Source organism: Triturus cristatus, chromosome 9 (assembly GCF_964204655.1).
Source record: "Triturus cristatus chromosome 9, aTriCri1.1, whole genome shotgun sequence".
Taxonomy (NCBI): domain Eukaryota; kingdom Metazoa; phylum Chordata; class Amphibia; order Caudata; family Salamandridae; genus Triturus; species Triturus cristatus.
Window position 1 is genome coordinate 1,039,231,028 of NC_140592.1, and position 17,546 is coordinate 1,039,248,573.

Consider the following 17,546-nt stretch of genomic DNA (forward strand, 5'->3'; position numbering starts at 1 on the left):
TATATGCGAAGGTAAATAAGGAAAGCACCGATGAGTGGATTGCCATTTTACCTACAGATTGCTAACATTATTGGCAACAAACAGCATTGTTGCCAGTTGGTAATGGTCGACACTGCAGCAATTGTAAAAAAAAAAAAATACAGTGGAGGTGCTGCAGTTTACATAATGTCAAAAATGCATTTAAATGATCTTGTCCTGGGAAGTGGATCAGTTTGCATTATTTTATGGTTTATTTATTCTACGCAAGCTGCAAGCTATGTTCACCAGTGTGCTCTTGGACAATGAGGTGAGTGGGGGCTCGAATTTCAGGACTAGTGCAGTGGGGACAAGTCATGCGACTTCAGGAGTGCATGGGTGATAGCAAATGAACGTATGACAGAACGGGTGCGTAGTGCCAGTCTATTCAGCATCAGGGATTCTGCTACGTGAGTGTTCGTGAGAGAACCATTGGGGGACTTTACGTGCCTGTGTGCAACACAAGCAGGGACTCAGCATTTCAGGTAGGTGCCGTCATTTATGACAACCACTGAACTCTGTGTTGGGATGTTTGGCAAAAGACATGCTTGCAATGACTGCATTGCGCTAATAAAAAACTCACAAGCTCGCTTCCTAGAGTTGCAATATCACTATTATTATTGCTAATCTCATGAGACTTCGGGGACGCCATCTTGGGGCCAGGTCAACCAGATGTTCTAATGTGAAATGCTAAAAGAGGTCAGATTACAAAGAGATGGACAAAAGCATTTTAAAAAACGTGTTTCAGGTAAAAAAAAATAATGTTTTCTGTATGCAATACATGACAAAGCATTGAATCTGATCAAAAGTGTTATTACCGGCCTAGCGCGCAACCAAGATGGCCGCGTAGGTGCGAGGCTCCCGAGGACCTCCGCAACCTCCTACATTTATCCTGAATTCATCCTGCCTCGATTGAGGGGACTGTGTTGGTGAGCCTGAGCTGAGGTGGTACCCGTTTTCCGTTCTTGAATCGGACCTCGGGTGCTGGAGTGAGCACCGATTGAAGTTTGCGGCCTTCTTCTCGCCGAACCCCGGATTTGCGTTGGGGGGTGACCCAGTGGCAAAGTGAACAACAACGGCGGGCCGGGCCTGGCGAGTCGCGTACCCCGCACTTTCGCTTTCGCTTTTGCACCGTCTCTGCAAGTGAGATCGCGGAGCCTTTTGTGTTGGTGTGGCCTCGCTGGGGGACCCTGCCTGCCTGCCGGCTGTGACCCACCCCGCCGATCTGGGGTGGCCCCCCCGGAGCTCGTGGCCCTGATTGCCTGCCCTCTACGGCGTTGCTGGTGCGATTGTGGGACCAGCGGCGATGGCCACGAAACAAGAGGGGGATCGGTCAAAGACCAAGTCGACCCGGCGTGGCACCGTCCATCAGGCCAACAGCATGGACCGCTATACCCTCCAGAGGGGATCTCCCGGCGGACCGCACAAGTCCCCTGAGGGCCCTTCTGATGCCCCGGACTTGCCCACAGATCTGACTCTCCACGACGTCATGGGCGCCATTTCCGAGATGAAGGCCTCGGTGGACCAGCGGTTCGACACCCTGGCACAGAAGATCGACGCGGTCCTTGTGGATGTTGGCCTGGTGAGGGCCGATCTTTCCAAGACCAACGAGCGAGTTGATTCTTTGGCCCAAACCGCATCGGGCCTTACGACTGAGGTGGCGGCACTACAACTGGAGGTACGCCGGCTAAGTCAGGCGAGCGCACTTATGGATCGGCGCCTTGAGGATTCCGAGAGTCGGGCCCGGAGGAATAACATCCGCATCATCGGAGTACCCGAGGGACGGGAGGAAGCGGCGGCGGATCTATTTGTGGAGGACCTGATCACTACCCATCTCCAGCCTCGGGGACTGAGTAAATTTTTTGCCGTGGAGAGGGCCCACAGGGTTCCCGGGGGAAGGCCGAAGGTCGGAGCCCCTCCGCGACCTCTCATTGCCCGGATTTTTAACTTTCGGGACAGAGACGCGATCCTGCAAGCTTCCAGACTACAAGGGCCGGTTAAGCTGGAAAATATGGAGGTGAACTTTTACCCTGATTTCACCCAAGCGGTCCAGAAGCACAGACTGAGCTTCCTGGGCGTCAAACGCCGACTCCGGGACCTGAATTTAAAGTACGCCATGCTCTTCCCGGCCAAGCTGCGAGTGGAGGTGGATGGTCGCACGCACTTTTTTGATCGTCCCGAAGCTGCCAGGGACTGGCTGGACACTCGGTCTAGGGATCGTGATCGAGATGGCGGGGGGGGGGGGGGCGGCGGGAGGAGACGGCCCACTGGATCGGGACTGAGGGGTCAATATTGGGCCTCACTCTGGACGAATACGATGCTCCTTTCGATCAAGCGTCTGTCTTTGTACATTCCCCTCCCATGGAGGTTGTGTGGGGTCTAGAAGGGGTACTCTTTCCTCCTCTAGGGGGTCTAGCTAGTTTCATTCTATAGGGGCGACAGGCACACTGCAAGTTGGGGGGCTGTCCGGGCTCATGCAGGGGTGCAGGGAGGGGGGAGTTTTGTTGGAGTGGGTGGGTTGGGGTGGGGTGTTGTTCGTTTACACCACAAGGCAAACGTATCATTGTGTTATCTCTACAGTGCTCTCTGGGGGACGAGTGATGACTTCTGTTTATGATGGGGGGTAGGGGACTGAGTTTGTTGTCCTGGAATGTTAATGGACTGGGGGACAGGATAAAACGAGGTGTGGTCCTGCAGTTCTTGAAGCGAATTTCGCCCGATATAGTTTTTCTGCAGGAGACGCACCTCATTGGCAACTCCTTTTGCGCTATGAATCGACGGGGCTACCGCCTTGTGGCCCATTCGGGCTTCACGTCTGGTTCAAGGGGTGTGGGCATTATGGTTAAAAACTCGCTCCCGTTGGAGATTGATGAGGTGCGCCATGACGATAGGGGACGTTACACGGTTTTGGTGGGCAGAATGGAGGGCAGAGTGGTCGTTTTTGTGTCAGTATATGTCCCACCGGGGCTGCAGACGACCACCTTTGCGGACCTGGGGCGCCTCCTCCTTGGCCTTCCGGAGGGGATTCTAGTGGTGGGGGGGGATTTTAATGCTGTAGCTTCCGGAACTGTGGATCGTCACCCCCCTAGGGATCTCCCCCGGGCCCAAGCGTGGTTATCTGGCCTCTTGGATACCCTGGGGCTGGTGGATTGTTGGCGTTTACAGCATCCCACGCAGCTACAGTACACCTTCCATTCAGGGGCTCATGGTAGTCTCTCACGGCTAGATTATGTCCTGGTCCCAGCGGCTTATGTGGGGAGGGTGGGAGAGGTGCGCCAGTTGGCACGGGATATTTCGGACCACTCCCCACTCTTGTTGCACTTTGATATTTTGCCGAGGGGAGAGGGTAGAGTGGTCCCGATCAATCCCTGGTACCTGCGTGACCCCACCATTCGCGCAGAGCTGATTAAATCCCTTAAGCGCTATTTTGACGAGAATGTGGGGTCTGTGTCATCGGCGGTCTCACTGTGGGAGGCGTTCAAGACAGTACTCCGAGGAGAGGCCCTGTCCCTTATTTCCCACTCCCGGAGGCGCGAGCGGGAGGAGGTGACCCGTGTTGAAGCTGAGATAACCGAGTTGGAGGGTGATCTAGAATGTGGGGTGACGGATGACAAATTACATGTTCTCCAACTCAAGCAAGCGGCCTATAAGGCCCTCGTCACGGAGGCGGCCAGGGGCCTCAGTAGAGAGCAACAGGGGAGACTGTATGATGTGGGTGATAAGGCTGGTAAATTGATTGCGTGGCTGGATAAAAAAGAGAGAGCGAGTCGAGTTGTCCCGTTGATTGAGAAAACGAATGGTGTGTGTGTCACTGAACCGGAGGAAATTGTCTCCTGCATCGCGGACTATTTCCGTGGGGTGTATTCCCCAGTGTCTTCCCGCTCAGAAGAGGATTCCCATGCTCTGCTCAGAGATATCGCGCTGCCTTCCCTTTCGGAGGAGGACAGAGTGTTGGACGCCGCTCCAACCTCCGAAGAAATTGCCCTCGCCATACGCTCGGTCGCTTCCGGCAAGGCCATGGGTCCTAATGGTCTTCCCGTCGAGTTGTATAAACTGCGACTGGATACGCTGGCGCCGCATCTCCGTGCTATGTTCCTTGCGGCCCACTCGGTGGGTTCCCTCCCGCTAGACCAGCGTCTGGCTACCATCGTGGTTATCCACAAGGAGGGGAGGCCACGGGACCGGGTCACATCCTATCGACCCATTTCGTTATTGAATGCGGAGCCCAAAATTCTCGCCAAGGTGTTGGCTAATCGGCTGGTCGGCGTGCTGTGTGACTTGGTCCACCAGGACCAGTCCGGCTTTATTCCCCATCGTAACACAGCGCTTAACCTGCGGCGTTTGCATGGGGTGCTCGCACGTGTCCCGTTCATACGGGAGCCGGCCATCTTGGCATCCTTGGACGCCACTATGGCGTTTGACACACTTGAATGGCCATATATTTGGGCGACGCTCGAGAAATTTGGGTTTGGCCCAGGGTTTATCAGCTGGGTTAAATTGTTGTACTCTGGCCCACTGGCGCAGGTGGTTGTGAACGGTAGAGTGTCGGCTCCGTTTGAGTTGGGCAGGGGCACGCGGCAGGGCTGCCCGTTATCGCCGCTCCTTTTTGCGCTTGCCTTGGAGCCCCTGGCGGAGTGGCTGCGGTGGGAACCTTCTATTCGTGGTCTCCGCTGGACCCCCGAGTATGAGGACCGCGTATCTCTATACGCTGACTATATTCTCCTGTACCTGGCTTCCCCACGTAAATCACTGATAGTACTGGTTGATGTATTGCATTCATTCGGTCGTAACTCCGGCCTGGTCATCAACTGGGCTAAATCGTGCGTGTATGTTCTCTCTGGGGAGGCTCCTATCCTTCCGCGGGGCTGTCCTATCCAGATCGCCCCGCAGGGATTTAGGTACCTGGGTATCTTCATCACCCTGGACGCGGAGGCTCGGTATGATCGAAACCTGCTTCCCCCCCTCCAGCGCCTGAAGGAGGATGTCGCGCGTTGGCGGCGTTTGCCGCTCTCGCCGCTCGGCCGGGCGGCATTGTTTAAGATGATGTCGCTGCCGCGTTTCCTGTACGCTCTGCAGAATACAATGGACCTCGTCCCGGCGCGCTACTTCCGCGAGGTGGAGAGTTTGCAACGCCGCCTGTTCTGGGACGGGAGACCGCGTATCGCCCTGGCGAAGCTGACGCTCCCGTGGTATGACGGGGGGATTGCCCTCCCGGATATTAAACGGTATTATTGGGCCTCCCAGCTGGCTGCGATTAATCACGGCCTATACGGGCCCGCCCTAAACCCGGCCTTTGAAATGGATAAGATGCTACTGCCGGGTGGTGACTATAATCGAGCGCTCTACTCCAGCTCGCTCGACACACGTCTGACGGGCCCCACGCGTGTCATGGTACGAGTGTGGCACGCGGCTAATGTAGCGATGGGGTGGAAGGATCGTTTGACCCGGGCGTCACCACTGTACGCATCTGAGCAGTTGGGCTCCCTGTGGACCTCGAAGGGCTTCGAGAAGTGGGACATGATAGGCATCAGCAGGGTGGGGGATCTCTGGACGAGGGGGGGATTCAAAACGTTCGAGATGCTGCAGACGGAATTCCAGTTGCAAGACAGGGAGTACTTTCGGTATATGCAGATCCGTCATCCACTATGCTCCGCCTTCCCGGACGTCGCCTCCATCCCGGAGTACTCCCCTCTGGAGGATAGAGTGCTGGATGGACATGTACCGGAAAGCACGATCTCGTTAATCTATAAAAAACTGATTAATGACCGCTCGGGATTGCTGATTGATCTTCGCGAGGCTTGGGTTGCCGATGGATTGGAGCTGGACGACGAGGACTGGGTCTCTGCGGTGGCCTCCCCGAAAGAGGTGGCCATACCGGCCCGCCTTCGCTTCGTCCAGCTCAACATACTCCATAGGGTTTACATAACGGGGCCAAGGCTATTGCGTATGGGCTATGCTGTGGACGGGTTGTGTAAGCGTGGGTGTGGTTCTTTGGGGACCTTTCTTCATATTTTGTGGGAATGCCCAGAGGTGGAGCGATTCTGGCGTGGTGTGCATGAGGTCCTGCGGGTGGTTACGCGTGTGCCGCTGCTGCCCGAAGCGAGGAGATGCCTGTTGAACGTGTGGGAACCAACCGACTATTCGGCGCCACAGACGTGGTGGGTGACTCTGGGATATATGGTGGCCAAGCGCGATATTGCTCAACTGTGGGGTTCCCAGAGGTCCCAGACTGTTTCGGCCTGGAAGGAAAATATGGACTGGTGCATGTTTCGGGAAAAGGTGGTGTATGTAGCGAGAGGTAAGCCTGGGACATGGGTGAAAGTATGGGGCCCCTGGAACGCCTACCGCGGGGGAATCTGTGCCCCGCCGTTATTGCCCGATCCATCTCCTGCCCCGTCCCCTTAGCCGGTTTAGCTCTCCGGTACCGGACACTGAGTCCACCCAGTCCCTGTTCTGACCTTCTCCCCCTCCTTGATACTCCTATGGATTGGTAGGGTCCCCCTTCTAGGGGAGCACATGCCGCTGTTTTTGATTGTGGGTTGCCTTGTGGTTTGATTTTGTTTGTTGTTATTTATGTTAAAAAGAAACCGTCATGTGGGGTCCGGATGGTGTGGCCATCAACGCGGCTAACTCCTGTACGTTTCCCTTTGCCGCAGCATGTGTTCTACTGTGTGTATCATATGCTCCTCTTGTTTGCTAGCGGCCGGCCTGAAGGTTGTAGGCCCATCTTTGTATATTCTTTGAACTTTGTAATAAACGGTTTGAAAAAAAAAAAAAAAAAAAAAAGTGTTATTACCCAATGTACTTTTTAATGTAAAATAGTCCCTCATGCATTGTGATGGTGGTCCCGCCAAAATGATGGAATGATACACTACCAACCAATAGCACGATGGTAAGATTAAAATACTCCTCTGGGCGGAGCAAAAATCTGATTGACGCAGTCTCAAAGCAATGACTGAAAGAGATGACCCAAACAAGCCAGTGGCTTGCAGCGGCCTCACTCAACACACACCCTGTGCATAATGTAAGCAATAGGTTATAAATGCTGCACTCTCAAGTCAGACACTGCTCCAACCCCCAGAAATGATGGCACCTACAAGGAAGCAGTAAGGGAGCTACACACAAGACAGACATGGAAATGAGCACGCATACAGCCCACAGTACAACAGGTGAGAGGGGTACACAGATATGGAATTACAACGTATGTGCCAAAGGAATAAGACCAGTACAAAACATTACATTTCAGCAATCGCTACGATTACCATTTTTAGCACGCTATTCTACTGCTCCTTCAATAGGCCAGAAAAGTAGCCAAAACATCACTGAAAAACAGCCCCCATTACAGATAAGGTATAGTTGATTTCCACTTGTTCATTGCAGAACAAATCTGAAACAAAATCATGTAGAGAACAAAAAATAAAACAAACATGCAATACAGAATGAAAGTAATATTACAATACAGAATTATAAAAAGAAAAAAAAATCCATGCAGCTTGACAGAGCTGTGCCTTGATTTCATATCGGGGCACAGACTCTAGACAGCCCATTTGGTGTACGCACCAGCAGTTTCTTCCTCCGACAGGACTGTGATAGTGACTCTATCAGTGTCCGTTTGCCCAGCCGCGTCGGTGACCGTAAGCTGGAAAACATACTGCCCCACTTGCAAGTTGGACAACTCTAGGTCCTGCTCTTTCGTCTGTGTAACAAAAATATAAGGAAAGAAACGATTAGAATATCCATGGAAAAAACATTCGTTCAAGAACATATTTAAGTTAAAAGTGAAAGAAGTTTCTGAATTTGCATTTTATCCCTCAACACTACATCTTGTAAGTTATCTGAGTGGGTGGGCATACAATAGTCAGAAACTGAAGATGGGCAGATTACTAAGGGGGTTAAAGGAGTCCAGGGCAAAGCTGACAAGGTGGTATGCAGGTAAGGGCAATAAAAGACTAAAATATCAGAGAACAGAAGTCAAAACTTTTTTTCCAACGTCGGGTAGACCTTCAGCTTTATTGTTATTTAATATTTTACGTGCACATTGTCAGAATCCCAATCACAGACACATTACATTCGTTGTTAGTTACATAAGAAGCGATGTATCCGTTTAAGTGGCTGGCACGTACAATGCTCCTCCACACGTTTGCTGCTATAGCCGCCAGTTAGCTAGTCACAAATTGGAAACCATTTTCAACTAGGCAAGCACTACTGATTGTCCAATATTCTCCAAATGTTCTCTACATTAATACGCTATTCACGTGACAGTGTGAACTTAATTCAACCCATGCCAAAAAACTGTACAGCAACAAAACAACATTAACATTGAACTATTCAACACAGTGTCATGTTATAATGTGCATCATGAAAGCACATCCCTGGATGAGGAAATAATATATTCAGGGAGTAAAGGTTGATTATCAATAATCCTTAGGGGGTGGTGGCAGTTGATCATTCTTTATCATTTAATCCTGTGGTCTTACAAGCTGTATGTCAACCCTGTTCCCAACAATTCTTTAAGAGTGACCCATGCCTTATATAGGTCCGGATCAGAAATTCTGGGACTCTGGATGTGGATCATCTGGTACGGGTGGTGTGTCACTGCCAACCCGCTCTGACAAAGGAGAACGCATCGTCCAATGCAGCACCTTCAGGCTTTTTGCATATGTTCCCATTCTCTTCTATATGCAATGGCAGGCTTTCCACCTACCTTAATATCTACCCACAGTGCAGCCATCTTTTGAGTGGTTGGTTGGGGAGGGCAGTCATAGACTTCAGAAGTGTTACGATTACTCTCTTGACTAATACAAAAGCTAAATCTAGAAATGTAGTACCCACTTTTTTTTAAATTTTAGTCATGGTAACAGACCAAATGAAAAACTGCGGCAGTTCAAACCCTCTACCTGCAGCAACCGTCAACCTATCCAACACCTTCCCAGAAATTCCTCAGGTTTGGACATTTCTATACGTGCCTAAAACCCACTTCAGACACTGTACATCTTGGTCTACAGCAGTATCTATCCCAAATATTTTCTTAGTTTACCTACAAGTTAAATAAGTCCGCTATATACAATTATACTGAGAAAATTGAAATCTGGTATTTCTAGTTATTGTGAGTGCAAGGACAAGGAACCGGCTGCATTCATTATCCTCTAATCCCCCTAGACCAGCCTCCCCCTTAGTATTTGATTAATTCAAGCCTGTTTTTGCAACACCGAGCAGTGACCGATAGAACCACATCACTAAGTAATTACCGTCACCAATTATTTACAGAACCTGTGAGACCCAGTGTGTCTGGATCTGTCTCGGTTATGCTTCACAGCTTATATATTGTGCCCGTTACTGCCTCATAACATATGAACTGCCCAGCACAGAGTCCTCCCCTTCCATCAGATCCTGGACCAATAATAAAGGGCTCTGGGAGTGGCAATCCCAACACTAACTGCTGTCCAGACATGCCCAAGGGCCTAGGCAAGTCCACAAGTGGAATCACTGGGCCCCAAGAAAGGATTTGAGGAGTCCTCTGTAGGTCTCTTCACAAGCTTCTCAGAGCGCTTTGCAGGAGCTTGGGATGTGCCCTGTGAATCAGGCCCTTCTTAATAATCAAGTTGTTTAATAAGCCCTTGAGAGGAGCTCCTGGTTTTGGTTGCCAATTTCAACTACATGAGCCCTGTATGACAATCTCGTCACCCACTGCAATTGCGAAGCAAGATAGTATACTTCGAAGTAGAGTCCCTAGGCTGCATTCATAAACAGACATACAGCAGCACGATGACTCTCAGTCAGTACCACAGATTAAGGTTGTCAATAGTTTGTCCAGGTCCCTGAATACTTTCTGTGGTATTAGGATTGGCAAGTTTATGAAGTGATATATTGACCATAAGAGCATTAGCATCTTGAAAACAGCAAAGAGCCTGACACTGCAAGGTGCAACGTTTGCCAAAATATCATGCACCCTTTAAGAGCAGTTAAATTCTTGCCTAGGTCCCCCTCTAGTAGATCAGAGTCTGAGTGGTAGATCTGTATCCCCAAATGTCTAAAGGTGTGTAGCTCCCAACGTATTAAAATTAATGTTCCAGTCCTGGATTAACCACTTCCCGCTTTTATCCGGAATGCAGAGGTCTTAGATCAGTTTACTTTAAGGGCAGAGATCCCACCAGAGAACATGAGGGCCTCAACTGAATCCTCAAGCCCAGTGGGCCCATCCCACAGAAATTAAATTTTATCTGCATAGCAAAATGATATGTATATGGCTTTTCCATGGTATACTCCTCTCCCTGCCTTTCGCTCTCATAACGCCAGCCAGTGGTGCTTTTGCTTATGGAAACTGCATTGGAGATAGGGGAATTCCCTGGTGAGATCTCTTATATATCCTGAATGCAGATTAAGTCACAATCCCCTTTTTAGACCCTGGCTGTATTGCTAGTATATAGTAGCGAAATCGAATATATCGCTGTCAAAAAGCTTTTTATTTTTGCATCGCCATAATGTATTGCAAGTTTAGTGTATCAAAGCTCTTTTCAGGGTCAATCAGTAGAATCTGTGTTATACTTTGAAATAAATCGGTTTTGGGTGGAACAATATGGGTAACTAGACATATAATCTTCTAGACAGGAATTTATTTAATATTTATACTCAGAGTTTAGCTTAGAAAAAGGTCTATAGAAACCAACATTGCCTCCTTTGTTGGATTTGGAACGGTCCCCTGCAGCACCTTTGCATGCATCTTGGTTGGTGCTGTACTCAAGCTTCAATGCATCCCATCCTCCCCCTCTAATCCTTAACTAAACAATTGTGGATGCTCTCTGTTCAGACTTTGTTCGCCATGTCAGAAGTCATTGTGCCTTGTCCCCTTCAACGTGCGTTCTGGCTATTTATTTCTTATAATGGAGACCTCGAGGGGATGTTCAGATTGTGACCCAACTCGCTGTGAATTGTAGGGTCCTGTATTAAGACTGAGTTCAAAAGGCAGAGATATATCTAATGTATTGAAGTTTGCTGCCAGCGTTGTACAGAGTCCTGTAACTACGTTTTTGCAATGTCCCCTTAACACTTTAAACATCCCCTATTCCCAAAGACTGAACCTGTGTTTCCTTTTCCTTAAAGTGGTTATAAACGGCCTCCTTAAGGTTGTCTCTAAATGTCCTATCCTGTTGCTATCCTATAAGAGAGCACCGTGTAGTTGCCCCTACTGAAATTTGACCTGTGCCTTGTGGTTGGACAGGGCTATGCCCAAACATTAAGGGTGAGGAACAGAGCCTAGCAGAAAGGTGAAGCAGAGCACTTGATCCCATCTATGAGGGAGAGCATACATTGGGGAGTAAAAGGAGCATTCTTGGGTATCCAGAAATTGCTCCTGCCATGCATCAGCCAGATTTCAGCCCATCCGGCAATTGTTTAATGTTCCAATTATTTTTTCAATCACATTATCTGCTAAAGACGGCTGAGAGTTGTCCAAGTCCATGCCTAGAATACTAGTGTAGCCACCTCCCTGCAACAATGGGGTGTTTGGCAACCTGCCTAGGTGTTCCGATGTAAAAATCCTACTGATCTAGGTTTGATGCTTATATATACTAGGTTTAAGTCATCCAGCCTCCCACATATCTCTGTATGTCTATGCAGGGTTCTAAGGAAACAAAGAGGAACCCATAGCAAGTCCATAACTAGGCACACCTGGCACAGGAGGAATAATCTGTTGCAAACAGTTGCGCTATCCTCCTGCATTTTGTTTATTTCTTGTGCTGCTAAGCAGGTTTCTTGAAGAAATGCTGCCTGCACCCAAGATATGATCGAACCTTAAAATGTTTTGTGATTGCACTCATTCTCCACACATTCCATATAATCAGATTGAATATGTGTTGAGTTGTCATCCTATGTTTCTGCTGCTAAGCAACACCAGCTAATTCGCTGTAGCCACACACAGAATGTTCCATTCATGACCACACATCATAAAATCATGGTTTGCCCTCCATGTTGGCTCTTGTATTTGTAATGGGCTGCAAAGGCATCATTGTTTTGCCCACACTGCAACAAAGTCCCCACTCCGTATTTCCAAAGACAGAAGTAATAATGCTCCATTCAGCAATTACAAAAAATTAGGTCAGCTCCACAACACAGGAAGTATGCACTGTGAGGAGGTTTGTAGAACAAACGAGGCTCTTACACACTGGCTGCTCTGTTGCATTTCCCTTCAGAATCTGTCTGGAACAAAACTCCAGTGTAGAGCTCAGGCCGCACCTGCAAGAGGGCCGTCCGTTGCAGGCTACAGAATATTAGGATTTTAGTTTTCAACGGTCATCAATTGATCTCAGTGTGACATGGGATGGCCCTTCACCTCCTATTTGCGAGCGGTCTGTTCCAGATTATGTGCCAGATAAGTGCGTTGTGGCATCTAATGCAATAGCAGGTGATATTGTAGTTAGTAGCGAGCCCGAGGATGCTAAGTCAGCTTCAATTGTGGCTCATGCCAGTCTTCTCATAGGTCCTTTGCACCCTTGTAGTTTCAGTTTTCTTTCCCTGGCATTTCAACAGTGGCGCAGTGTTTCACGATCTCCTTGCTAGATTCTCCTATGTTCCATCTATTCTGCTACCACCTTTGTATCTTGTGAAGAAGACTAATTTGCCGTCATCATCAGTTTGGGAGGAAATAGCAGCACAGATCTCAGTCCTGTAGCTCACAGCTGCCTTTTGACTTTCAAAAGTGAACCACAGCTCTGCTGGGTGGCAGTTGTGTAATCCAGGAAAATCCAAACTGCATTTAGCAAGAATGTGGGATTTTCTCAGAATATCATCCTTGGCATGGTAGTGCAGGAGCTGGGCTTCAGCCAGTCTAGAAGGTGCCCCTCGAAGGCTTTTTCACAGGGACTCTGTGCGCCCTCTTAACAGCGGAAACATGTATTGGGCTCTTTGGGACAACCTATTTTTTCTAACCACTCTACCAGGAAAGCCAACAGCATTGACTTCTAGAACGTCTGGTAGACCTAGTACGCGTATATTGTTACGTCTTGAGCAGACCGCAGCATCTTCTGCTCTATATTCAAGGTGTTGGATCATTTTGCTGCATTCCAGTACTCTAATTTCCCGATTATCTTTAGCGGGTTTTAGCTGTTGTAACTCCCAGTTTGTGTGACCCTATTGGACAATTTCTTGTGATAGGTCTAGGTCAAGGATTACCATATACATTTTAATATACATTTTTCTCCCTATTGGTCAATTCCTTGTGGACTTCTCCGTTTTCCTGGGTGGCTTAGACTGCTTTTAGTATTGTGTCCAATTTTTCAGGCTCTATACATTGCGGTTAAGATTTGCCCTTATCTGCACTACTAACAGACGTCTGTAGGCCTGAGATTCGAAGTGGGAGGGTAGGGATAGCCATTGTTTCATCAAAGGACTTGATTTATCAATGCTTCAGCCCGGTTTAATAAGAGTTCGTACCTACTTTCCTCTTTCACCCCTTATTAGTAGAAAACAGTTGATGAAAAGTAGGGGAGGGTTAAGTATCCGTGTTTGGTGTTCGCTACTGGCTTCTTTTCCCACCCCCGTTCAGGTGCTACCTTCCACTTGCTTTCTCCTTGTGGCATGGGGTACACTGACCTTCATTTTTATATCAATGCTGTAGTTAAAAGGCCAACAGATTCCCTGGTTTGTTTACTTTGCTCTTTTTTATTTGCAAATTCACCTTTTCCTATTTTGCACTTAGTTTTGTTATTATAAGTAATCTGCACTTTGTGTTATCAAGGGAGTATTACTCTTACAAACTTCTTATTATAAGGTCGGTTGCCCTCTACACGTCATAGGTTTTACTAACGTGGTGGTTGCACCAGTTGACACTGCAAAGAGAAGAAAGGGAGCATAGTAGGAGTCAGTCGAGGCTAGAATTGTATTTTTCCATAATGAGGCGGAAATTACTCCTTCAGGGTTCTTAGCTCACTCCCACACTTGCTGGAATCCTCAACTAAGCTTTATCTCTGCCAAAGAGATCTGGGTGCTCCCCGCCGCGAATTGTGTCTGGTCCTTTTAGCTCTTGCAGGCCTGGGAAATTAGGCCACCTCACATTTGTGCTGGGACCAATACCCGCTCCAATTGGTGCCAGGGGGGTTTAGCCTCCTGGCATGCTGCTTGGAGTAGCCCCTCCTTTCAGCATCATAAGCTCTTATCGGGTCTCCAGTCCTATAGCAGGGGGCCAGCATTATTCACCTGTGGCGCTGCAGTGGAAGTCACTTTAGCACAGAGTGAGAGGGCAGCGGCTGCCATATTGTGCCAGGTAGCTAATTTCACATGGGCAGGTCCCGGCTCATTTGTGTGTGTCAGTGGGGTCTGCCTGCTGCTGCTGCTGCATCCCTATTCTACTGTGGGGTGGGATTCTTCAGATCATTGTGCCAGATATAAAATTTTAATCCACCAAATGCTGGAATGATGAACGATTTAGGTGGCTGGCTGAAGAGCTCAGGGAAACGCGTTACTCCATTCAGCAGTCTGCCACATCCATCATATATGGCATAAAAACTAACAAAAGAATGCCTACACCCTTAGCCATGCAAACTGTGTGCAGCTCTGCTTCACCATCCTTAGTTTATCACGTTTTTATTAGAAAAAGCCCAGAAGAACATTAAGGTAGGGCAAACTTTAACTAAAGAGCTGGTCTTGCAACAGAACTAGCATAGTGGTAGACAAACTGCCTCTTCATTCTGACTCGACCCTAACCAGTGTTGAGTGGCATAACCACAGTCTTGATAGGTACACTCCTCTGAGCATCAATCACTAGTGTCAACTGTACTTACCACCATCTCCACAGAGGGATCGCCAGAGACCTGCTCCCATTCATAACTGATAATCCCTTCTTTATCCCAGCTGTCTATTCCACTGAGGGTAACGGGCTCCATGGGTTGCACCTTCATGTCCATTCCAGCTCGGGCAACAGGAACGTCGTCGCCTGAAGACCGAAACCAACAAGATGTTATTGGGTGTAAGAAAATATAATAGTTTGTGAGATGTGTGCTTTTCTGCTCATACTGAAGTGCTGAAATAGTTCATATCATTGCTCCCAATTAGTGACCGGAAAACTATTAAACTAAATATTTGCACTTTAATTCCAACAACATTATTAATGATGTCCAATGCTTAAACACATGCAATCTCTCTAGATTTCTAAAAACAGACCTGTTTTGCAATCTCATATCGAACCAATGATTTGTCTCTTAATTCCATTCAAAGCACTGCATTGATGGATAAAATAAGTATTGATGAAAAGGAATTCAGGCACAGTATTGCGGTATTTCACTTGTCTACCTTCACATAATAGACTTCAAATGGGCAAGGAGATGCCAAAGCAGACTGCAGTTCATTCAAATATATGAAAAAAACCTCAACAAGCCTGGTCTCTACATAACAGAGAAAAATGCAAGAAAAATCAAACAAGATGATCAAGCATTTGAAGGATTTGCATTCCATTATCAACAAGCCATTGCCTCAAGTGTAGCCCAACTAAAGACCTGAAACATTACAGAATCTGGAAAATACTTTGTAGTACCTGAAGAAATGTACCAAGTATAAATCATGTAATGACCTGGTTTTGTCAAATGAAAAACAAATTCTGAATAAAAAGATTACAAAACAAATTAAAAAAAAATCTGTATTTAGGAAACATAAATGTGCCTTCAAATGTATGAAAAAAATACATACAAAATAATGAATAGCATTCAAAGAAGATTAGTCTTGTAGTGACCCGCTGGTTGATTATTTGGCGTGCACCTTAGGCACGAGAGTGAGTGCCAAACCACTACCTCTTTACACAACAATGTGCAAACTCCAAGTAAAGTAGAATACCCTTGATCAGGACAAGTGCCATCTGTCTGGGTATTTGAGCACAAGAGTTTCCAATGAGTTTCATTTGACGTTACAAAGACTACTCGCATTACAGTCAATCTTGTTGCAATACTCTTCAGTATTGGAACATGAATTAGTGCTTCAACCCCAAAATGGGTACTTCCCTAACCAGCTATCTGGTACGCGAGACCTAAAAAAAAAAAATTAAAAAATCAAAAAAAAAAAAAAAAAGGACCTTGAACAACCTCTGATGCTATGGTCCAACCACTTCCTCAAACTACACAAAGAAAATACCAAATTCCTATTCATTACCATGAACCCAACTAGCACTACAACCTACTATGGGTTTCTGAACACAAATAAACATGGGCCTCACCCAGAATTGTATAAACAAAGCCTTTCATACTGGACTAAAACTCTCCCATTAAAGGCCTAAATGTAACTACAACCATACATAGTCTAAATCACCTGGTATTAAGAGATGTTTGGACTGTTTTCCAAACTCTAGACTAGCATGAGATTGCTTTATTAACAAGCCAGCCGAAATCCAGCTCGACACTACGGAAGCCAGCCCTGAATGAAGTATCACAACTAATCTCCAAAACTGAAAGGAGACATCAGAACTTACCCCTATTTTTAGATTTTATTCTGCTTATATATAAAACGACCTAGAAAGTAACATCAGAACTGGTAACATAGATGCACCAATAGTAGGTACCAGGTCTTTACCGGCCCTACTATACGCTAATGGTTGTGTTTTAATGTCGAGAACTGGGGTGGGATTACAAAGGCTTTTAACTGGTTTTAACGATTTTATGAGTGATCTTGGCCTAAAAACCAATGTTGAACAAGCATTTGCAATGCATTAGGTCTCGCATTTACGCGAGTTTGAGCTATTGACATTGCAAATAACAATGCCTATTGGCATTGTCATTTACAATGCGAATAGCTTTAACTCGTGTAACTGCGAGACCTATTGCATTGCAAATGCTTGTTGTTAACGGCTTCCCTCACAATGCTTTGTAGGTGACTCGTGCTTCCCGCACTCGGTAGATAATTACTGTGCAAGTTCCGGGCTCTGCAGGAGGCACAGAGATTAGAGCTGCCTTGAAAGTTTCCAGAGGCGTCAGAAGCAGACCTGCTTACTGAGACCCTCTTGGTTACTTAGCGAGTCTGTTTCATTTTTGCAACATTTTGTCTTTCAGCCTGTTAATTCGTAAATGCATGAAGACAAGGGGGGAGGTAAGATTCTTCTTGTTTCTATTACCGTGGCCGGTTCTAACCCTCCCCCTCCTCCAATGTCCGGCCCATGGCTTACAAGAGAAACAGAAAGAATCTTACCTTCCCCCTGTCTTCATGCATTTACAAATTAACAGGCTGGCGGAAGAAATGTTTCAAAAATGAAACCGACTCGCTGAGTAACCAAGAGGCTCTCAGCCAGCAGGTCTGCTTCTGACACCTAGAAAAAATGTACAGGACGGGGCTGCTTTCAGCTGCATGAAATCTCACAGAACAAAAGCCGCAAAGAACATTAAATACTATCCTCACTCCTGTTTTCCATTTCTTTGCGGCTCTGGCAGTTCACATGCTAAAGTCTACGCACTCAAATATTTATTTACCAGTAGTGACTGAGCATTTACAAACTGAAGATTGATTGGAACCACAGGGCCTCGAACCAGTGACCTTAGGGTAGTACATTGGGCCGCCAATTT

The 17,546-nt window shown here is 47.3% G+C and overlaps 1 protein-coding gene across 1 annotated transcript in view; it reads right to left on the reverse strand.

Annotated features, from left to right (window-relative positions):
• Positions 1–17,546, reverse strand: part of SPINT1 (serine peptidase inhibitor, Kunitz type 1) — a 223,578-nt gene that overhangs the window by 97,825 nt on the left and 108,207 nt on the right. The window contains exons 2-3 of the mRNA XM_085626845.1: positions 14,790–14,941; positions 7,576–7,711 (exon numbers count right to left, since the gene is read on the reverse strand). Coding sequence (XP_085482971.1) covers positions 7,576–7,711; positions 14,790–14,941 — 288 coding nt within the window. The remainder of the gene's footprint in view (positions 1–7,575; positions 7,712–14,789; positions 14,942–17,546) is intronic.